At 38.4% G+C, this 24,600-nt stretch overlaps 1 protein-coding gene across 1 annotated transcript in view; it reads left to right on the forward strand.

Moving 5' to 3' along the window:
• The window catches only part of LOC126203031 (SID1 transmembrane family member 1-like), a 160,205-nt gene that overhangs the window by 52,028 nt on the left and 83,577 nt on the right, over positions 1-24,600 (forward strand). Inside the window, exons 8-10 of the mRNA XM_049937269.1 lie at positions 2,008-2,155; positions 3,411-3,599; positions 15,456-15,573. Of these exons, the coding sequence (XP_049793226.1) occupies positions 2,008-2,155; positions 3,411-3,599; positions 15,456-15,573 (455 nt within the window). The remainder of the gene's footprint in view (positions 1-2,007; positions 2,156-3,410; positions 3,600-15,455; positions 15,574-24,600) is intronic.

Here is a 24,600-nt window from a genome sequence, read left to right on the forward strand (position 1 = left end):
TTTCAGCATACTGGGAAAGCAAGTTCTTGTCACTGCAGATATGCCATCCCTGGCTGGTCAGGCTGTATGGGAGGGATTTTTTGATGTGCAAGGGATGCCAGCTGTTGAAATACTGTTGGTAGTTGGTGTGTCTAATGTTGACAGAGGTATGGATGGATCCATGAAAGAGGAGGAGGTCAATGTCCAATGTTTGAGGAGCACCAGGTGAAGTGGACGGGAGAGAAGGTGTTGGAGTTGCTAAGGAATGAGGGAATGAAGGAGCAGATCATGAAGATATCACCAGTGAACCTGAATCAGACCATCAGTTTGGGGGTTTGGGAGGCTAGTAAGGTTTCCCTTTGTGGCCCATAAACAGGTTGGCATAGGAGGGTGCCATGCAGGTGCCCATGGCTGTGGCTCGAATTTGTTTCAAAGGAGAATTTGTTGTGTATTAGGATATAATCAGTTAGGCAATTGAGGAATGATTTAGTAGGTTTGGGGTCTGAAGGACATTGGGAAAGGTAGTGTTCAATTGTAGCAAGACGTGGAACCTGAAGGATGCTGATGTGTATGGAAGTGGTGTCAACAGTGACCAATAGGGAAACAGGAGACAAAGGGATGAGAATGGTGGAGGGTCATTGAAGGAAGTGGTCAGTATCTTTGTTGTGGGAGACTAGATTGTAGGCATTTGGTTGGAGGTGTTCGTCAATGAGAGCCAAAATCCTTCCTTTGGGGGCACAATGTCCAGCTACAATGGGGTATCCAGGATTGTTGGGTTTGTGAATTTTGTAAAGTATGTTGATGGTGTGTGTGTGCACGGTGTCATAGGGGTGTGGAGGATAATAGATTCAGGGGAGAGATACTGGGAAGGACCTAAGGCTTTAAGCAGGGACTGCAGGTTATGTTGGACTTCTGGTCTGCTTAAAGTCATAGGCCCTTCCCGGAACATCCCCCCTGGCCACCTCACCCCTATGACATCCCACACACCCACCTTCTATGTGCTTCCAAAAATACACAAACCCAACAATCCTGGACTCCCTATTATAGCTGGTTATTGTGCTCCCACTGAAAGGATTTTGGCTCTCATTTACCAACACTTCAAACCAATTGACCATTGTGTAGCCTCACATCCCAAAGATACCAACCAGTTCCTTCACCAATTCTCAACCATTCCCACCCTTTACCTCCTGGTTCCCTAGTGGTCACTGTTGTTGGTAAGTTACACCAAGAAACTTAATTGTATATTAGAACAGCATAATCCAACTCGGCTCAAATACTGCAGTGCATTATTATTGATGGGTTTTCCTTTGTCCCTGCAGTGGATATTGCACTAACTAAAAGTCTTCATGTGATGGGCATAACTAATGGTGACATGGCGGGTTTCACTTTTAAGTAAAACAAGTATGTGGTTATATGAATTTATTGTGGTCTATATTACTGTTAAAACACCCTCTCCACATGTTTGCAGTCATTTTTAAGCATCTTTCACTTTACTAGTATTGAAATCGGAGATCTGTTACTGAATCAATGTCTAGCCACTAATAGACTCTTCTTTCAATAACAGTTACAGTAACGAATGTTGGCCACATTCAGGAAACCTTTCATGTTTCACTAGTTTTATAAATTGTATATGATTCACTTTAGAAAATAAAATTTTGAACCTGTGTGTGTTGAAAGCTTTTCCATCATGCTGACATCTTCCAATCATGGCACAATAAATAATTATTCTTTAGTACGTGAATAGTTTGCCACACAAACATCTAGCTTGTTGTAATGCCATATAAAATATTGGTTTTTTTCATAAGACTTTGTATACATATGCACATCGCTGCCAGTTAATAAGTAATTACTCATGTATATAAAAGTTTTTGAATGGATGTTGCCTATGAAAACAGACTACATTTTATATCAATACAGTGACTCATTTAGTTATGTGACAAACTTGATTTTTTATTGTGTTTATTAATTTTTCAGTCATTTTGAAAAATCCTTGAAAATTAACATTAAATAGTTTGTTCTTGCTTGCAGAACAAAGACAGTGTTATATGTTGCTGACCTTGCTCGGAAGGATCCCAGAATATTGCGCCAAAAAAGTCAGTTGTATCTTTGGAATTTACTTACAGTTGCTGTCTTTTACTCGCTCCCTGTTGTTCAACTTGTCATCACATACCAGTTGGTAAGAATTATCATCATTTGGCTACGTGAATGAGTTGTGGTATTTTTAGTCACTTCAGCGCTATCCTCTTCTATTAATACACTATTACACAGTTTCTCAGTTCACTGGAGAAAGTTATGAGGTAGATATGTCAGACAAAACAGCCTGACATGTTATCAAGTATTATAATGAAATGAATTATTTGAAATATGCTGAAAATATCTGATTATTCTTTCATGCGTATTATAATCATTAATAATATCATCACTCTTCCAATGTGTTATTTACTACTTCACTCTTACAGCTCTCGTTCATGACTATGATTTACTGAATCCTGTTATTTAGGAAACCTTTAATCCTATGACATAGCTATGCATAAATTCCATAAGTTGTGGCTGTGAAATATATGTGCGTATGAAAAACATGACAAAATATACATAGAATGTAATATTCAGAAAAAATTTATCATCTACGCATAAATAAATGGAACAAGTTCATGGACATAGTAGCAAATGCAATAAATATCATTCTGAAGATATCCTGTTCTGACTTACGGACAGTGCACTGAGATAAAGCACCCTCATGAAAGAATATCTCTTATGGTGCTTATGAGGAGAACTGGCCACAAATGGGAAAAATCATCCATTACATGTAACATGACATTTCACTTACGTGTTTATTTTGTTCTGCTCATATTGCTAACGTCTTTTGTTTTGAAATTCATGGTAGGTAGTACAGTGAAATTTTTGGATCCTTGATCAAAATGCCAGTGTCATCTCAGAATATTACAATTTTTTTTACAAAATATGTGATTGCTGTGGTAAATTACTTATGCATGTTAATAAAAGGAGAGCCACTTGCAATAAGCATTGAAGGAAACCATGATTATTTATTTATTTATTAATACCTGGTTGACAACCAGGTAACTTTTGAGACAGGTACTGGTTTGGTCGTGTACTGCATGTTGCTTTCTGTTAATTCAAGTAATTGTCTGTTGACCTCACAAGCTTGGAAGGACTACTTACAAGAATTGAATGGACCTGCTCAAGATCACACTGTTGTTGAGGAATCTAAAATATTTACCAGGAGTCAGACCTAAGACTTCGATATCAGTAACCGTCTGCAAACTTCTAGTCCATGATGTTGGTTGCAAGCTTTTATTTTTAATTCAGTTCTTGATTTTACTTGTCTTTGATGTTATAGAAATAGTATTTTATGAATGAATGTTAAAATTACTTTAAATTTATTCTGTTTATATGTTACATTCTTTCATTAGGTTTTAGATCAGACTGGGAATCAGGACCTGTGCTACTACAATTTTCTGTGTGCACACCCATTTGGTCTTTTGAGTGACTTCAATCATATATTTTCCAATCTTGGTTACATACTGCTGGGACTTCTCTTTATAATTCTTACTGCCCGAAGAGATCGCATGCACCGCTGTTCTGATTCCAGATTTGATAAGGTAACATGCATTTGTGTCAGACAAAACTTCACTTGAGGAAACTGTAAAATTACATAGAGACAGAATGTCTGCCTAGTACATACCTTCAGTAGGCAAAATTCTAAGTACTGCCAACAGTGTTTCATACTGTAGTAGTATTAGTTGCCTGCGTCACCTTTCTCAACTTCACCAACCTGTCCCTCTTTCCTCCGTCAAGAAGAAACTAGCAGTTTCAAAAGTCAAGGTAATTGGTTGTACTTCTACATGTGTCATCAACTGTAGTTATAATTTTGCCTGCTGAAGGTAAGCATTTAACAAGAAATCATTCTCCTTGTAATTTTATAACTTGTATTTTGCATTTTTGTACATTCAATTTGCACATGTAGCATAGATTTTGTCAGTGATTACTATTCTGTTTTTTCTTTATATCACATTTCTCCTTCATTAGGCAGGCTGTCTACTTTTTGTGTACTGCCATTTTCATAAAAAAAAAGCGATAAAAGTTTTTAATAAAGTGGCAGTTTCATGACAGCTTTTTTATATTATTACTTCTCTGTTCATGACCGAGAGGAACAACATGCTACAGAGTGAAGTGCACAGGTTGCAAAGAACAACTATATGTTTGTTAATGTTAATGAAAAGAATAAAATAACACAGTTTCTTGGGGCACGAGCCGCACTACTCGGTTCAGGCTGAAAAGTCAGTCGCTGATGATTGCACTGTAATGTTCGTACATTGATGAGGTCTGTGAGGCCATGGTCAGTGAGAGCAACACAGAGCTTGAGGATGGACTAAGTCTGTGAAGCTGTGATCAGCATTGAGTGGTGAGATGCTTCTCATTTGGCTCAGTGATGCAAACTCCAATTAATGGCTTAGTAGGCATGGCTGGTGTAAACCCGGACTGTGAACTGTCTGCAGAGAGGTCAGGCAGTGACCTAAATACCCATTGGGTGGAAGGATACCAGCTCTGTGCTCCAAGGACATGTGACTTGCAGATGTGAGATAGTGCCGCAGTGGCAGTGCTGTTTGCAATGATGCTTACTCCTCTAGTGGCAAAGCTGGTGCCATGTGGTACTATGGTGGCTGCCGGAGATCGGGTTGAAAACAACTCAGAGTTTTTTTTTTTTTTTTTTTGTCCATCAGACTGATTTCTTTCAATCTCCAGAAGCAGTGTCATTAGGGGGATCTGTGAGGTGGCACAGTGGTTAGCACGAGGAACTCACATTTGGGACTATGATGGTTCAAACCTGCATCTGGCCATCCTGATTTGGGTTTTCTGTGATGTCCCTAAATCGTTCCAAGCAAATGTCAGGATGGCTGCTGTGACAGAGCATCTCTAAATTCCTCAATGTCAGTGGGATGTTAAACTGCAATCTTCCGTCCTTCTCCCTTTAGTGGGCCGGAGCTTCCACAACTGCAGTACATAACTGTATGGTTGGTGGCTGTGTTGCATTGCAGTAGCCTGGGAATGCAGTATTTCAGTCCGTCCGAGGGAGAGATGGCAGAGTATCTCGGTAATGCATTTGCAGCCAAAGAGAAGAGAAGCTCAGAGTTCAGAGAAGCAGGTACTCCTTGTGATGGAGGAGATTCAGACAGGTGGGTCACTGTGACAGGTCAATCTGGCTCAGATGAGTGCTAGTAAGAGCTGTCTTGAAAAAGAGAGACATGCAGTGCCAGTGTCTGCAAAGGTCGACCAGGCCACCAAAGGTGGTGACGGGGACAGCACGTCATCGTATGGAAATTTCAGTCCAGCCACTGATGGCAGCGATGGAGGTATGACCCAATGTGACCAGGGTTTGCAGAAGTGCATAACAGGAGCCCCAGGGAAGTCCAGATGCAGAATTGCTGTAAGCATACATGACACAAGAAGGTCCTGTGGCCACATGTGGTGCCACATGTTGGAGGGTTGCTGGAGAGGCAACCACACAGGGGTGTGCAGCCACACATTGGGGGCTTCGCAGGGCACGGCTCGGCAGAAGGCACTGTGTGTTCTGTGATGTTCCTCACCTGAAAACAGTGCAAAAGAATGAGGTATATGGCATTTCAGGGAGGAATGAACTGGATGAGATGAGCAGTATGTTAGGTCCCACAGAATGATACAGAAGGGTCCCAACAAGGATAGGTCATTGGCAGGTGTAACCAGAGTAGAAAATGGTTGGGTGAAAGGCCTGGAGGTGACAGCACCAGTGGTGGACATGCCTGTAGCAGACATGCCAGTGACGGATGTGCTGATGGCACGTGGTCAGGATTAAGGACAGGCCGTTCAATTCAATTCAATTCAATTTTTATTATCACATAACATGCCTTATACAATCAAAGATTGTGACATAGGTGACTTGTCAGTTTTACACTATATATAACAATACTAAAAATAGACAATAAACTAATAATATACATGGTGTAACATCTTCAAAGAGGTATTTTAATTACAATTATAATGCATTGTTATCATTCATGAAATCTTCTACACTATAGTAACATTTATCTTTCAGATATTTTTCCAGGTCTCTTTTGGTACCTTTTACATTTGGGTCATCCATATCTTTCCATATTTTATTTACAAATTTCATGCCCATATAGTATGGGGTTTTTTCATATGATTTTAAACGGTGGGTAGGTAACATGTAGCTCATTCTATGTCTAGTATCATATTGATGCAAGAAGAAGTTGCCCTCAAAAAGTTGTGGGTTTCTTTTCGTGAAAGTGAGAGTTTCATAGATGTATATGCTTGGAATGCTCATTAGATCCAGTTTTACAAATAAAGGTTTGCAGTGTTGCTTTGGTTTTGCTCCCACCATTGCTCGGATGATTCTTTTTTGTAGTCTAAAAGCTCTAAGTAAATTTGTTTTTTCAGACCCCCAGAAAATTATACTATACCTAATGACTGAAACAAAATATGCATTATATACGGTTTTTCTTACAGCTAAATCAGTAATACTATACAAGATATTCATAATATATACAAGGCTATTCAGTCGACCCAGTATGTTGTCCACATGGTGACTCCATAACAGGTTTTTATTGACTAACATGCCAAGGAATTTGACACAGTCTGCAGTCTCTAATTTTTTGTCCATATACCTTATTTCACTTATAGACTGTGCAGATTGTTTTGTGGTAAAATGAACAATTTCTGTTTTTGTAAAATTTAATGTCAAGTTATTGTTTTTGACCCATGCCTCTACTTCCCCAAGTGTTTGTTCAATATGACGAATTAGGTCTACCTCATTTTTACAACAGACTACAGCTGTTGAGTCATCTGCATAGAGGATAGTATCAGACTGGACCTGACATGGCATATCATTAATATAATATAGAAAAAGCAGTGGCCCTAATATTGAGCCTTGTGGAACACCTAATTGAGTGATTTTCCAGCCAGAGAGAAATTTCTTGCCGTTGATGTTAATAAGTACTCTTTGTTTTCTGTTTGCCAAGTATGATGACATCCAGCTAAGAGATTTGCCTTGAAAACCATAGCGTGCCAATTTTTGGAGAAGCAGGTCATGATTTACTGTGTCGAAGGCTTTGGACAGGTCACAAAAGATGCCTGACACACACATTCTATCATCAAGACATCTGCTGACTTTTGTGACTAATTCATTTATTGCATGGATTGTGCTGCGGCCTTTTCTGAAACCATATTGATTGCCTAAGATAATGCTGTTAGATGAATTGTGATTTTCAATCTGATCACATGCAGCTCTTTCAAATATTTTTGAGAAAATTGGTAACAGTGAGATTGGCCTATAGTTGCCCAATTCATCTTGTTTACCTTTTTTATGTATGGGCCGAACTTCTGCATATTTTAATCGATCTGGGAAACATCCCTCATCAAATGATTGGTTGATTATGAAAGAGAGTGGATATGCAATACTGTGACGGACTATTTTTATTATTTCAATGGGGACCTCATCCCACCCCGCAGATTTTGAATTTTTTAGGGACATTATGATTTTGATTACATCTGAGATGGAAACATGAGAAAACTTAAAACATGTGCAATTGCTATCTGTCATATTGGGCTTTGTATTTGTTGGTGAACAGTCACCAAATTTGTTACAGTTTATGAAAAAGTCATTGAATGATTCACAAATGGCACTGGGTTCTGTAACAGCTCTACCATTTATCACTATTTTAGAAGGGCATTTTCTCTCTGCCTCACTGCCGACTTCACTTCTTATAACAGACCAAACAGCTTTTGATTTGTTTTTTGCATTTGAAATGAAGTCGTTATTTGCAGTACGTTTTGCTAGTTTAACTATTTTGTCAAATGTTTTTTTGTATGTGCTTACATACTTAAGAAATTGAGGGCTTCGATTTACTTTTGCCTCCATATGCAGTTTCCTCTTAGTAGCACTAGACACTCTAATTTCTTTTGTTACCCAGGATCTACTTTTTTGGGACCTGGTCTTCACTGTTACAAAAGGGAAGCATTCATTGAATATACCCAAGAATTCAGTTAAAAAGTTATTGTAATTGTCACTTGTGGAAGTGTGTTTGCTGACTGTCCACTTGGTTTGGCTTAGTTTTTTGCAAAATACTTCCACATTTTCTTGACTGAAATTCCTACATCTTTTTGTTGTGCAGACTGAATTTTGCTTTGGTAGTGATACAAATAGTGCTTTATGGTCTGATACTCCTAAATCTAGAAGAAACTTTTCTTTTACATAATAATTATAACTACTTACAATATTGTCAATACATGTTGCAGAGCTTGCTGTAATTCTTGTATACTGATCGAAATTGAGATTTAGCCCATTTGTGGCTACCAGGTTCTTTAAGTGTGAAGAAAATTTGTCATCAGTCCTTACATCTATGTTGAAGTCAGCACATATAACCACTTTCTTGTACAGTTTCTCACATTTTAATTTATGTAGCAATGTATCAAACTTATCTAAAAATACAGAGCTTATATGGTACCCAGGGGTGCGATATATGCTGATAATTAGTGTGTTATAGTCTTTAAGTTCTATACAACAACTTTCAAATGTGCCTTCTTCATTCAGATGGCTAAAATTCTGTCTGATATCATAGTCTACCGTGGAATGAACTAATATGCAAGAGCCTCCATACCCATTGGTCCTACAAAAGCTGGTAGCCAGTTTATAACCTGTAAGTTTATTTAGGAGACTGATATTTTCAGATTTTAGCCAATGTTCATTAAGGCATATTACTTTAACAGATTGTTTCACACTTTCTAGCAAAATTTCTATATCATAAAGCTTCCTGATCATTCCTTCAGACAGACCTCTTATGTTCAAGTGCATAACGAAATTACTACTGCATATATTATTAGGTAGAGGATCTTTAAAACTAATTTGACTATAAAGTAACGGAACGTCCACCTGAGTGTTGACTGCTTGTTCTGGATTCGTTGTATTGGGCCAAATTCGGATAGAACTGGCCCCCTTCATCAGTTTCCCTGTGTGTCAGCATCTGGATGATGAGTAGGTACAGTTTTCTTGACGATAATTTCAGTCTTTGCTGTATGTTCTGAGGCTGGTTCTGGCACCGTCTCATCTTCTGGACGTGATGTTGCTGTTTGAGCTGGCGCTGTGGCTGCGATTTTGAAATTGTTTTCTCGTTTATCCATTTCCTTGGTCGAAACTGGTTGCAGAGTAATTGGCTTTCTTGCAACGTCGTCGTCTTTTTGTATTAATTTCGCTATCATTTTGCCAACGTATGACTTGCCAGCGTTATTATAATGTAGTCCATGTTTCGTAAACAAATCTCTTGCATCTGGAAGATCAAGAAATGTTACATTTTGTTGGGACTTGCATATTTTGGAGAACTGTCTGTTTACTTTTGCAAGCTCTAGATTTACGATGGAATTGTCTTGCAGGTCGTATCTGTGAGGCAAACTAGTAACTATGATGTTCGGAACTTTCAGATGAAGAAATGTAGTTTTTAAACACCGGGTCGCATGTTTACTCTCATTTCTGTATACATCATTACTTCCAGCGATGATTATGACGGCATCATTCTTAGATAGGTCATTAAGTGAGTTGCTGCTCTTAATTATCTCAGTCAAAGGTGCACTGGGTTTCGTCATACCTGTTGCCGTGAATAACGTACTGTACTCATTTATTTTTTCGGCAATTTTCTTGGCGTGGCTATCACCAAGTACAACAACTCGTCGTTTGATGTTCACTGGTTTATTTTTCGTATTAGATGTTTTCTTGGCTGCGCACTCGATTGGAAGTTTCGTCACTGATTTTTGTTCGTCATTGTTCTTTGTCTTATCACAGTCTTCGTCTAGTGTTGTGAATTTATTTGCTAGCGGTATCGCCGGAACTGTACTCACTGTCTGTTTATTTGTTTTTTTCGGCAAACGCCACGTTTTTTGCGCAGAACGACGGTTAACAACACTGTCTTGTGCTAGACGATGATCTCGCTCTATCTCTTTGTATTTCGTTTCCAGTTCTTGATATTTCTGCCGAAGTTCTTCATATTTCGTATTTATAGTCATTAAATCCTCTGTAAGCACACTTATTATTTTTTCTTTTGATTTTATCGTGTCCATTACCTCGTTTTTCGTGACACTCACAACGCACTGACGGCATGTCCAGTCATGTTCGTCAAGGAGCAGCATGGACTGTGCGGTGTGTGAATGAACACTGAACATTTGAAAAGTAGGCAGGACAGATGAGCCCCCAGTGTCAAGGAAGATGCCTTGGAATGTTGAGTATGCACCATAGCACGCACCAGAGCACAAAAAAGGTTGTAATAGGCAGCGAGGTGGTCCTGCAATCGAGTATAGAACAGTGTAGCTTCTGGGCAGGTTAACAACTGTAAGAGAAACTAGGAGATATGTTGTAGGTGCTGTATGCTAAACAGGATGTGCATCATTATGTCCAAGGGCTGCAGTGCTGACAGGAGGCAGAGGTATTGAGAGTACACGCATGCAGCAAAGACAGAAAGCAACGGTCTGAATCTGTGCACGGGGATGAAAGGGCTACTCTTGGCAAGCACAAAAGTCTGACAGCCTGGATGCTAATCACTATTGAGATGTAATCCTATCCTCATCACCATTTTTAGTGTTTATGACCAAGACCAAGAGGAACGACACACTAACTGTATATTTATTAAGTCTGATGAACAGAATACAATAGCACAGTTTCTTGGAATGTGAATTGCACTACTTTATTCGGGCCGAAAAGTCGGTCACTGATGATTGCAATGGAATATTCTTACACAGATGAGGTTCGTAAGGCTGTGGCCGACGGTGAGTGGTAGGGTGCTCGAGGATGGACAAAGTCTGTGTGGCCGAGGTCAGCGGTGAGTGATAGAGTGCTCAAGGATTAATGCTTCGGTAAGATGCTCCTCGTTTGCTTGACAGTTTGAACTCTGATTGATGGGCTGCTAAGCGTGTCCACTGTAAATCCAGAGTGTGAACTGACTGCAGAATGGTTGAGCGGTGACCTAAATACTTGCCCAGTGGAAGTATACAAGTATGGCACTCTGAGGACACATGATCTTTGAAAATGAGATAGTGCCGTGATGGCAGCCGCTGTTTGTGGTACTGCTTACACTTCTCGCGGTGAAGTGTTTTTGTATGGTTGTGAGGCTATTTTCATTCTATCTAAAGAGGTAGTGTTGTTAGTGAGCTGGAGCTTCAGCATTCTGCAGTATACGACTGTGTAATTGGTGACTGTGTCAGAAGGTGGTAGCCTTGGGGCACAGTAGTTACTGATATAGCAATGTGTTTGTTTCATTTCAGTATGTTATACATTGCATATAAGAGATTTTTACATGGTGTTTCATTTTATGTGTGTAATGAATATTTAGAACTGGAACTTCTATTTCATTGTTACTTGCTTGTGACTGTATTTTTGAATTTCTACAGATATTAGACTTGAACTGTTAGATGTGAATCAGTTATAGACTTGAGCAACACTATATCTTTGTTGACATTGCTGAACATGTTACATAAATCTATAATAGAACTGGTATCCTTTGAGTGTAACCGTATGGGATTCCATATTCTGGAAATATTTTTATTGCTGTTAATAATAATTTTTCTGTGGTACTCTGTTTCCTACAATGAAAGTTTAACTTAAGCCATTTAAGATGAATTGCTGTAATTACTTTAACAAAATTCTGTTATGCATGCAATCATAGGTCTTGAGATGTCCAAAAAAAGGTTCTGTCCTAGCTTCATTAGTTAGTTCAACTATAGCTTTCTCTATAGATTTCCAGTTTGCCATTGGAGAAGCCTTTAACAAGATACTATCTGACAAATGTGAGTGTATTATATCGTATGGCACTATCTCATAATCTGTCAAGAACTGGAAAGAGTGTGATGGATATAATGTTGAAAGCTATTTGCTTGTATCTATTTGTTCAGGCCACATAAAAGGCTAATGAATTAAAATTCTTAATATCAGTGGAGTGCTTTTTTACGTCTTCCACCTATTTTGTTCTCTAACAAAAGTGCTGCACCAACTTACTCATAGAGATAAAAAATAAGCAGGTCAGTAATACTTGAAACTAAGGAAGGAAAATGTAAGTATAATGTTCTGTTGACAGTGAAATAGTTAGAGATGGAGAATTAACTTTGATTTTGTGAATATGGTGGAAGGTTTCAGCTATGGCCATATAGGATGAATCACCCCAGCATTCAGCAGAGGTAATGGAAATAAATAAAAAGCTAAATGCCACACAAGGATCTGAACCTGACTTCTGTAGAAGATGAGTCAAGAGTCTTAGCAAGTGCACTCTGTTGTGTGGTACTTTGGTCATTGCACAGAATCTTGATTTCCCCAATAGGAACATGGTATAACTGTAATCACCCATTAAGGAATAAACAACTGGAAAGGGCTTTTGTTCATAACAGCGAAAAGTAAATAATTTATATTTTTGCTTTAATAGAGTTTTCCATTTCAAATTTTGGTGCATTAGTGTGCTTGTATTTTTCCATTGGTTAAACATGTCCTAGCTGGTATGAACAAATATCCAGGAAAAAGATGCTACTAGGGTAAAATACTGACTAGAAAGCATCGGTACCTTCTGGCACTACATTCCTTCATACTTCATGATTATGCATGACGCTGCATGGTGAACCCTGTACAGGAGCTCCTGAGAATGTGGGGGAGGAAGACACTGGGACATTCACTGTATTCACCCTACATGAGTCTGTGTGATTATGACCTGTGCACCAAAATGAAGGAACCTCTTCGTGGTACATGCTACAATGCAAGAGAAGTCATCATACACACCATAGGGTGGTCCTTGTGAGACATCAACAGAGATGGACACACTGGCAGCATATGATGCCTTCCATCTGTTGTGTTGGGGTAGGTGATCCAACCAAGAGGCGATTATATTGAGGGAACGTAATACAGTGAGCATTTTTCAGTGAAGTCTGGTATGAACTATAACAGTGTTTCCACTACAGTGGAATCTCACTCAACAAGCATCTCCCACAATGTGCAATTTGCTTAATGAGCAAAACAAATTGTGAAGAAAATTACTTTCTTAATGAGTGCTCTTTCACATAACGAGTGGCGATGATTTAGTGTGACATAAACAGCAGTTTGCACATGGCAGAGGAACATTCAACAATATGAACATCTTTCATTGTCACCAACAGCATATGAACGATGTCTTTAGTACATAGTGCAGTCTGGGCTTAGAGCTCTTTCTGCTACCATCTTAGTGCAACTTGTGATCACAAATTTTTCTAAACTCGTGTTCACACAGTGTTTTTTTGTGTGCAAGTTTTAATAACCTTCAGAGAAATGTCCCCGAAGATAAAGCCACAAGAAGCCAACCATAAGAGAAACAAAATGACGTTGGAAATGAAATGTAACGTCATTGAAAAACACGAATGTGGTTTGAGCGTTGCTGATTTAGCATGCACATACAATCGCTCTACATCAACTATTTGCGCTATCCTCAAGAACAAGGACAAGATTAAGGAGATAGATGCTTCAAAGGAAATGACAAGAGTATCTAAACAACTGTTTTGTATTTTGGATGATGTCGGAAGGTTGCTCCTTATATGGATAAATGAAAATCAATTGCAAAGCAACACCATTAACAGGAACATCATTTGTGAGAAAGTGAGAATGGTTTTTGCCGACCTCGTTAACAAAATGCCAGGATCATCAGGGGCCGAAGAAGTGTTTAAGGGAAGCCATGGTTCGAGAAGTTTAAGAGAAGAACTGGCATCCACAGTGTTGTGAGGCATGATGAAGCAGCTAGCTCTGACACAAAGACAGCAGAGAACTTCTTCAGCAACTTCAAGATGCTCATAAATTCAGAGGATTAACTATTGCAACAACTTTTTAATTGTGACCAAATGGGTCCGTTCTGGAAAAAGATTCCAAGGTGTACCTTTATAACAGCAGAGGAGAATGCATTGCCCGGTCACAAGCCAATAAAAGACTGTCTCACACTGCTATTCTGTGCCAGTGCAAGTGGTGATTTGGAAATTAAACCACTGCTTTTTACCATTCAGAAGCTCCACTAGCCTTCAAGAAGTGTAAAGCCCAGAAGAGCAGGTTAAATGTGATATGGAGGTCCAACAACAAGGCTTGTGTGACACCTGATCTTTCTTGTGATTGGTTCAGTGAAGTGTTTGTTGCTTTGGTGAAAAAATATTTCCTTGAGATGAATCTGCCACTTCATGTCTTGTTTGTTATGGACAATGCTCTTGCCCATTCTCAGGTATACAAGAACACCTCCTTGGAGAATTTCAATTAATTAAGATCCAATTTTTGCCTCCCAACACCACTCCCCATTACTCCAGCCTTAAGATGAGCAGATTATTTCTAACTTTAAGAAGCTCTGCACTAAAGCATTCTTTGAGCATTGCTACCTGTCTCAAGAGGATTGAAGAGGCATCGGAAGTGGTTACCGAGAGAACTCTCACTTCTGCTTGGAGGAAGCTTTGGCCAGAATTCTTTGTCAAATGTGACTCTGAGACATTTTAGTCAGTACCTGTGGAGCCTGTAGTCAATGAGATTGTCTTTTTGGCCAAGAGCATGGGACTAGATGTGTATCAGAGTGGTGTCAGTGAACTTGTGGAATATCACAGCCAAGAAATGACCACCGAAGAGATTATGGAGTTGCAGTGTGTTCCACAGCAGGAAGCTGTGGAAAGGAGTTCGGAGGAGGAGGAGTAGGAGGAGGAGGCAGTAACAGCAAAGCTTCTGGCACAATAAGAGAAATGCTAAAGGCGTAGGAATTGATTGCATCCCACATTGAAAATCATCATCCCAATAAAGCAGTGGTTATGCGCGCTACAAATTTATTTACAATAATGCTGTGCTGCAATTTCGCCAAGTGTTGAAGCATCGACAGAAACAAATGACTATAGATAGATTCTTAGTAAAAAAGAATAAGGTATGTTTCCTGAATAATACTCTATGTATAATTTTCTTTTGATAAATGGTATGAATAAGACAAAACTTTTAGTACTTTTTCTGCGTGGAACGCATTATCGTATTTTACATTAATATATATAGGATAAATTATTTATCTTAACAGTTGTTTTGCACTATGAGTAAGATTCTGAAATGAATTACGCGAGGTTCCACTGTATTTTTTGTCCAACCCCTGTATTTTTTCAACAATATGAAACTCACCACATAGAGGAGGCATTGAGAGGCAGGCAGGCAGGCAGTCTTAGTTCAGGTTGCTAAATTATTAGCTATCAGATTAGGTCCTTCATTAGACGTACCTTCATTTTGTTGTTGTTGTATCTCGGATTTTCCATTATTTTATATTGTTTTTTCTCCATGTAAATATAGGGTGATCATATTTCTGCGGTTACTTGCTTCATTTTGATTGTGCCTTAATGTTAGATGTCACTTCGTTTTTATAATCAGTTCTAATTTTGTCTTACACAGCTAATAAAATTGTGTGTTGCAGTATTATGGCATCCCTCAACACTATGGACTTTTCTACGCAATGGGTGCAGCGCTTATGATGGAAGGAGTTCTGAGTGCATGCTACCACGTTTGCCCCAACCATTCAAATTTTCAGTTTGGTATTGTTATTAATATTTATTTATATTAAATTCCTACTTAAAGTGACAGTAGCATATGTTAAACTATCAAAGGTGTGGGTAGACTGGCCAGTCCATACCTTCAGGAAGCCCAACTTCCAGAACTGCCAGTAAAATTCACATAAATAAATGAAATAGTGTTCCTTCCTTTTAGATACTATGGTTTAATATGGGTTTGGTTCTTGTAAAGTCTCTGGATTTTAAAGACAAAATTACATTTTTGTTTAATATGATATGGTTAAACTTGTAGTATGTAATTGAACTGTGGTTTTCAAGCAGGATTAATGTGTCTGAGGGGGAGGGAAATTATAGTGTTTTTTATAGTATAATAGCTTATTTTTATTGGTCCTCTTGTTTATAAATGCATCTTGTGCATAAGACATTGGAGAAATTAATTTTCACACACACACACAGATTAGATTAGATTAGATTAATACTAGTTCCATGGATCATGAATACGATATTTCGTAATGATGTGGAACGAGTCGAATTTTCCAATACATGACATAATTAGGTTAATTTCACAACATACTTAAGTTAATATAACAACTTTATTTTATTGTGTTTTTTTTTCTTCATTTTTTATTTTTATTTTTTAATTTTTTTTATTTTTTATTTTTTTATATTTTTTGTTTTTTTCTTAATTTATATCTAAAAATTCCTCTATGGAGTAGAAGGAGTTGTCATTCAGAAATTCTTTTAATTTCTTCTTAAATACTTGTTGGTTATCTGTCAGACTTTTGATACTATTTGGTAAGTGACCAAAGACTTTAGTGCCAGTATAATTCACCCCTTTCTGTGCCAAAGTTAGATTTAATCTTGAATAGTGAAGATCATCCTTTCTCCTAGTATTGTAGTTATGCACACTGCTATTACTTTTGAATTGGGTTTGGTTGTTAATAACAAATTTCATAAGAGAGTATATATACTGAGAAGCTACTGTGAATATCCCTAGATCCTTAAATAAATGTCTGCAGGATGATCTTGGGTGGACTCCAGCTATTATTCTGATTACACGCTTTTGTGCAATAAATACTTCATTCCTCAGTGATGAGTTACCCCAAAATATGATGCCATATGAAAGCAATGAGTGAAAATAGGCGTAGTAAGCTAATTTACTAAGATGTTTATCACCAAAATTTGCAATGACCCTTATTGCATAAGTAGCTGAACTCAAACGTTTCAGCAGATCATCAATGTGTTTCTTCCAATTTAATCTCTCATCAATGGACACACCTAAAAATTTGGAATATTCTACCTTAGCTATATGCTTCTGATTAAGGTCTATATTTATTAATGGCGTCATACCATTCACTGTACGGAACTGTATGTACTGTGTCTTATCAAAATTCAGTGAGAGTCCGTTTACAAGGAACCACTTAGTAATTTTCTGAAAGACAGTATTGACAATTTCATCAGTTAATTCTTGTTTGTCAGGTGTGATTACTATACTTGTATCATCAGCAAAGAGAACTAACTTTGCCTCTTCATGAATATAGAATGGCAAGTCATTAATATATAATAAGAACAACAAAGGACCCAAGACTGACCCTTGTGGAACCCCATTCTTGATAGTTCCCCAGTTTGAGGAATGTGCTGATCTTTGCATGTTACGAGAACTACTTATTTCAACTTTCTGCACTCTTCCAGTTAGGTACGAATTAAACCATTTGTGCACTGTCCCACTCATGCCACAATACTTGAGCTTGTCTAGCAGAATTTCATGATTTACACAATCAAAAGCCTTTGAGAGATCACAAAAAATCCCAATGGGTGGTGTTCGGTTATTCAGATCATTCAAAATTTGTCTGGTGAAAGCATATATGGCATTTTCTGTTGAAAAACCTTTCTGGAAACCAAACTGACAATTTGTTAGTACTTCATTTTTACAGATATGTGAAGCTACTGTTGAATACATTACTTTCTCAAAAATTTTGGATAAAGCTGTTAGAAGGGAGATTGGACGGTAATTGTTGACATCAGATCTATCCCCCTTTTTATGCAAAGGTATAACAATAGCATATTTCAGTCTATCAGGGAAAATGCCCTGTTCCAGAGAGCTATTACACAGGTGGCTGAGAATCTTACTTATCTGTTGAGAACAGGCTTTTAGTATTTTGCTGGAAATGCCATCAATTCCATGTGAGTTTTTGCTTTTAAGCAAGTTTATTATTTTCCTAATTTCAGAGGGAGAAGTGGGTGAGATTTCAATTGTATCAAATTGCATAGGTATGGCCTCTTCCATTAACAGCCTAGCATCTTCTAACGAACACCTGGATCCTACTATATCCACAACATTTAGAAAATGATTATTAAAAATATTTTCAACTTCTGACTTTTTGTTCGTAAAGTTTTCATTCAATTTGATGCTAATACTGTCTTCCTCTGCTCTTGGTTGACCTGTTTCTCTTTTAATAATATTCCAAATTGTTTTAATTTTATTATCAGAGTTGCTGATTTCAGACATGATACACATACTCCTGGATGTTTTAATAACTTTTCTTAATCTAACACACACACAGGTAAGAGTGATACAGTAATACATTATGTATATAAGTGCAAAATGGCTAAGCAGGGATGGCTAGAGGACAAATGTAAGGATGTAGAGGCTTGTCTCACTAGGGGTAAGATAGATACTGCCTACAGGAAAATTAAAGAGACCTTTGGAGAGAAGAGAACCACTTGTATGAATATCAAGAGCTCAGATGGCAACCCAGTTCTAAGCAAAGAAGGGAAGGCAGAAAGGTGGAAGGAGTATATAGAGGGTTTATACAAGGGCGATGTACTTGAGGACAATATTATGGAAATGGAAGAGGATGTAGATGAAGACGAAATTGGAGATAAGATACTGCATGAAGAGTTTGACAGAGCACTGAAAGACCTGAGTCGAAACAAGGCCCCGGGAGTAGACAACATTCCATTAGAACTACTGATGGCCTTGGGAGAGCCAGTCATGACAAAACTCTACCATCTGGTGAGCAAGATGTATGAGACAGGCGAAATACCCTCAGACTTCAAGAAGAATATAATAATTCCAATCCCAAAGAAAGCAGGTGTTGACAGATGTGAGAATTACCGAACAATCAGTTTAATAAGCCACAGCTGCAAAATACTAACGCGAATTCTTTACAGACGAATGGAAAAACTGGTAGAAGCGGACCTCGGGGAAGATCAGTTTGGATTCCGTAGAAAGGTTGGAACACATGAAGCAATACTAACCTTACGACTTATCTTAGAAGAAAGATTAAGAAAAGGCAAACCTACGTTTCTAGCATTTGTAGACTTAGAGAAAGCTTTTGACAATGTTAACTGGAATACTCTCTTTCAAATTCTGAAGGTGGCAGGGGTAAAATACAGGGAGCAAAAGGCTATTTACAATTTGTACAGAAACCAGATGGCAGTTATAAGAGTCTAGGGGCATGAAAGGGAAGCAGTGGTTGGGAAAGGAGTGAGACAGGGTTGTAGCCTCTCCCTGATGTTATTCAATCTGTATATTGAGCAAGCAGTAAAGGAAACAAAAGAAAAATTTGGAGTAGCTATTAAAATTCATGGAGAAGAGATAAAAACTTTGAGGTTCGCCGATGACATTGTAATTCTGTCAGAGACAGCAAAGCACTTGGAAGAGCAGTTGAACGGAATGGACAGTGTCTTGAAAGGAGGATATAAGATGAACATCAACAAAAGCAAAACGAGGATAATGGAATGTAGTCAAATTAAATCAGGTGATGCTGAGGGAATTAAATTAGGAAATGAGACACATAAAGTAGTAAAGGAGTTTTGCTATTTGGGGAGCAAAATAACTAATGATGGTCGAAGTAGAGAGGATATAAAATGTAGACTGGCAATAGCAAGGAAATCGTTTCTGAAGAAGAGAAATTTGTTAACATCGAGTATAGATTTAAGTGTCAGGAAGTAGTTTGTGAAAGTATTTGTATGGAGTGTAGCCATGTATGGAAGTGAAACATGGACGATAACTAGTTTGGACAAGAAGAGAATAGAAGCTTTTGAAATGTGGTGCTACAGAAGAATGCTGAAGATAAGGTGGGTAGATCACGTAACTAATGAGGAGGTATTGAATAGGATTGGGGAGAAGAGAATTTTGTGGCACAACTTGACTAGAAGAAGGGATCGGTTGGTAGGACATGTTTTGAGGCATCAAGGGATCACAAATTTAGCATTGGAGGGCAGCGTGGAGGGTAAAAATCGCAGAGGGAGACCAATAGATATATACACTAAGCAGATTCAGAAGGATGTAGGTTGCAGTAGGTACTGGGAGATGAAGAAGCTTGCACAGGATAGAGTAGCATGGAGAGCTGCATCAAACCAGTCTCAGGACTGAAGACCACAACAACAACAACATAGTCCGTGAGACGACTGATTGGTACTGACAGTTCTGGCGGGCAGACGGCGCTGTTGCCGAACGTGGCTCACAGCACGCGGCGCCCTGTCTGCTACACGCATTCTCTAGCAGCAGAAATAAAAGCGAGACAAAATACAAGTCGTATTGGTACGCGTGAATTTATTTAAAGTTGATGCTTGAAATATATTAACTCGAAAACTGATAAGAGCTATTTAGTACAAGTACCTAAGATGCTGAAACATAATAAAGTTATTTGTTAAACTTCACAACTGAAATGAAAACTATTTTCGCAAGTTGTTGAACATTAGCAGTTTTGGTTTCCATTGTTAAGTATTAGCATTATTAATTTGTTCTACTACAAGCTACAGAATAATTGGTCAGTGTATTAAGAGTTATAATCTGAAGAAAGTACTCACAATATGATGATCTGGTTGTAGATCGATAGCAAACTCCCTCCTTACATTCCTGAATATGTTGTAGTTACTGTAATGGAAAAACACCACTCACATCACTGTCAGAATCTGATTTGACATTGTCTTCCTCAGCACTACTCGAACTATCACTGCTCTCTTCCAGATGTATAATTAAATTTTCGATGCATTCTTCCACAACCCCTTCGGTTTTGGCCGCCTCTCTGATGGCACTTGCAGTGCTGTTTACAATTTTAGCCCACGTCTCGCTTGTCACTTTATTGATAGCTGCTGGAAGGAGAGTTTCCACTTCAGAGATCGTGAATTTTTTATTGTTTGCAGCAATGTAATTTTTTATCTGCGCCCACACTCCTTCAATTGCATTGAAGTGACAGTGGTATGGAGGAAGCCGAACGATTTCATGCCCGTGCCTTTTAGCAATCTCGTCAATTACATATGTTGGAAATTGGGGTTTCTTTTGTGCCACAATTTCGAGCAGTTCCGCCTTCCTTAAATCTTCTCTGAAATCTACTTTTCGCTGTTTCAACCACTGAATGATATCGTCTTTTTTTGTTGCCAAGGTTGGTGCCTTATCGTGAACAACGGAATGATAAGGCGCATTGTCCATAACAATCACTGATGTACTTGTCAGATTCATCATAAGCGATGTCTCGAACCATTCTTGAAATACTACACTGTTCATTTCTTCATGGTAATCTCCCGTCTGTTTTGACCAAAACATTTTCAAGCAGTTTGGCACAAAACCTTTCGATGTTCCTGCATGTAAGACAATAATACGCCCTCCTTTGCCAACAGGCACTGCCATTGTCCCCTCGGGCGTTCCATCATTCCAGCCTCTACGTAAAGAATGGCTGGCATTGACCCAAGTTTCATCTAACCACACTATACTTTCGAATTCCACACCCATGATCCTGCGCAGAAATCTGCACCACCATGCAACTATTTCTGTCCTTTCCATTAATATTTTGCATCTGTTAAACAGTGAATAGCTGAAGCCTATGTCTTTCAACACTGTACGCAATGAAAATTTGCTCCCTTTAAAAAGATCGTCTTTCTGAAGCGACACCAGTAATTTAGATAGAGTGGGATGTTCCCTTCTCTTATAATAGCTGTATATATGACGATGAATAGCGTCTTTCTGAAAATCGTCCAAAGTTGTCACCTGCTTATTTCTCGTTCGCTTCTTTCCTGGTGTGTGCAGCTTTGTTGTGCCACTCTTGTCACAATCTACACTATACTGTTCTTTCCCTATCTTTACAACAGTGTTCTTACTTATTTTCAACGCTGCTGCAGTTCTCTTCACAACCTGAACAACAGGAATTAAGGGCCCACCTTTGTCCTTTTCTTTCTCAAAGTTATCCTTCACAGAGCACTTGAATTCACGGGCCTGGGTGTGTAGCACACTTTTCTTCCTCAGTTTCACTTCTTGTGTTAAGTTGGTACTACCCGCTGCACTAGACATTGTTTACAACGAAACATAAACAAAGAAACACTAAAAACAACAAAAACTAAATAAACTGCGAATTCAACTTCAGACAAACGACGAACGACTGCACCGCCTGCACGCGAGACACTGGTAAGTTTCATAAGCGCGCGCGACCAGGTTTCAGAGCGGCAACGTGGCCCTTGCTACCCGCTCAAAGTCAGGCCGTCATTGGCTGCCTGCCTGCGGTCGCTAGGCAACGAAAAGATGCTACCGAGCTGTCAATACCAAAGACTCGTCTCCCAGACTATAACTTACATTGCTATGCACACATATTTAAATTACAAGCAATTTTCATTTATATAACATACATCAAAAATTTAAATGTTCTTCAAGGGAGCAAAAGCAGTAATGCTGTAAGTATGTCTTTAATTTTTTTTCCAAGCGTTTTGACCTTGGTATTTGCTTTTATATTTTTGGGAAGTATCTTATAAAGATTAATGCTCATGTGGAAAGTAGCTTTTTGGCTCAGGAGTGTGTTGATTTGAGTCAAATATAAGTTTTGTTTTGCCTGGAGTAGTGATTATGACTATCACTGTTTGACAATGTACTGTCCTTAACTATTTACATTTATTTTTAAGAATTTAAGAGTTTACATACTGTAGATACATGGTAACGTGGAATACCAGTGATATATTCTAATGGCCTCAGTGTGGTGATAGCCCAAAATGTGACCCATTTTTAAGATTGGAAGGAAAGTAGGTGTGATATGCACTCTCACCTACAGCAGATCCATCCGTGGAGCACAGAAACAAATAATAGAAAACAGCATTTACCCTAGCTTTCAAGCACTAGCTCTTTTTCTAACAAAAGTGCACACATTCACACACAAAACCACACAGACATTCAAATGCATACTCCCATGGCCAAGGTAAAAAACATATAACAGAAAACAGCATTTACACTAGCTTTCAAGCACTAGCTCTTTTTCTAACAAAAGTGCACACATTCACACACAAAACCACACAGACATTCAAATGCATACTCCCATGGCCAAGGTAAGAGTCCTGTTGTAGCCACAGGACTGTGTTGAGGTGTCTGTGTGGTTGTGTGTGTGAATGTGTGTACTTTTGTTAGAAAAAGAGTTAGTGTGAATGTTGTTGTCTGTTAAGAGGTTCTGTGCTCCAAGCATTGGTCCACTATAGCTGAGTGATTGCCTTTCCCTTTCATCATAAGCTTATCATGGTAAGGTGTAATTCATTTGTATTAATAAAACACTTATGTTAATAGGAGTTTCCATTATTTTATTGAACACTACAGTAAACATAGAGAAATTAATCAGCAACAATATATTCTCTCACATTATCTTAAGAGAATTTGACATGTTCATGTAGTTTAGCAGTTGGAACATGCAGAAACCTACTTATTCATATTTAAAGATGTTTTCAAGCCTGGTTTGAAACGTATTTTTATCCATAAAGGAATAGTTTCTCAATAAGGAAAGGTCAGCATTTGAAGGCGCCAGATGGGAAAGAATAAGTACGTAAGGGATGACTTCCCAAACAAACTCAATAGTTTCCTTTGTGAAATCAGCAGAGTGCATTGTCATGTAGTAGCAACACTCCATGCACTTCTGTTGGTCATTTTTTCTTACATTTTAACTGAAATGTTTCTCAGTTGTTGGCAACAAATGCCAGCTGCAATGCACACACCCCTGTGCAGGAGTTTGTGGTGCACAACAGTCTCTGTGTGCCACCGGGTGCAAAATATTATCTGTTCACACTGTTCTTTGCTCAAGGAGATGTCTTTTGCTGGGGCTCAGTCCATAATTTCTTTAAGACATTAATATAAAGGCACCATAATGCATCACCAGTAACAATATTGCATAGAAATGCTCAATGAGTGAACTGATAGTCAAACAAAAATGCCTCTTTGATTTTTTATTGCTTTGAATCAGACCCGGTATTAGTCCCACACCCAACATCTGAATCTGTGTTGATTATTGAGACTTTGTGTAAGTGGAAATCATTCATGCCAGAAGTATCTTTCTTGAAACAGGAAAATCCTTTTCTGAAGTGATTTGCACTTCCCCCACACTTGGCACAAATGTTTCAAGCTGCCTCTGCTGCCTTCATCCTTCTGTCAAAGCAAAGTAAACATTATGTTGCAAATGTTAGATTTTTTACCAGTTGTGATTCTATTCAATGAAGCTCAAATAGTGTCCAAAAGATTGGAGTATGCAAAATCCAATTTGCAACCGCAAGACAAATACTAGTAGAACTTCAAATAAGAAAATGACAGTTGATAAATTTACCCATAGAAACCTACACTAATTGTGTAACTGCATGGTGTCCATGTGGTTTATCACAGTTATTTCATGAGGAAAATCGATTTACTGTAAGAAACAATTTCATTTTACCAGTGGGAGAGCAGTAACATGCTCAATGTGCGCCATGTCATATTCACCTGGCCAGATGGTAGCAAGTGGCAAGGAAACTCTCAAACATAAACTGTCCTGATCTTATCATAGACACGAGTTCTGTCATGGAAGGTTTTGCTGTTACTGATGTGTTAGAAAGAGAAGTAAGCTATCTTTGAGGTTCCATTAGACTGTTACCTTTGGCAGACAATTGAAATGCAGTTGAAATAATAATGGAACAAATGAACTTGAACTCGCAAATTACAATACATGACATTTACCACTGACCACAAGCAGAAACAGCTCTTTAACAGTTCAAATGGAAGACATCACTGCCTCGAGACATTTTCTGCAACTTACAGTGTTGCCAGATTGT

The sequence above is a fragment of the Schistocerca nitens genome, chromosome 9, assembly GCF_023898315.1.
Source record: "Schistocerca nitens isolate TAMUIC-IGC-003100 chromosome 9, iqSchNite1.1, whole genome shotgun sequence".
NCBI lineage: Eukaryota > Metazoa > Arthropoda > Insecta > Orthoptera > Acrididae > Schistocerca > Schistocerca nitens.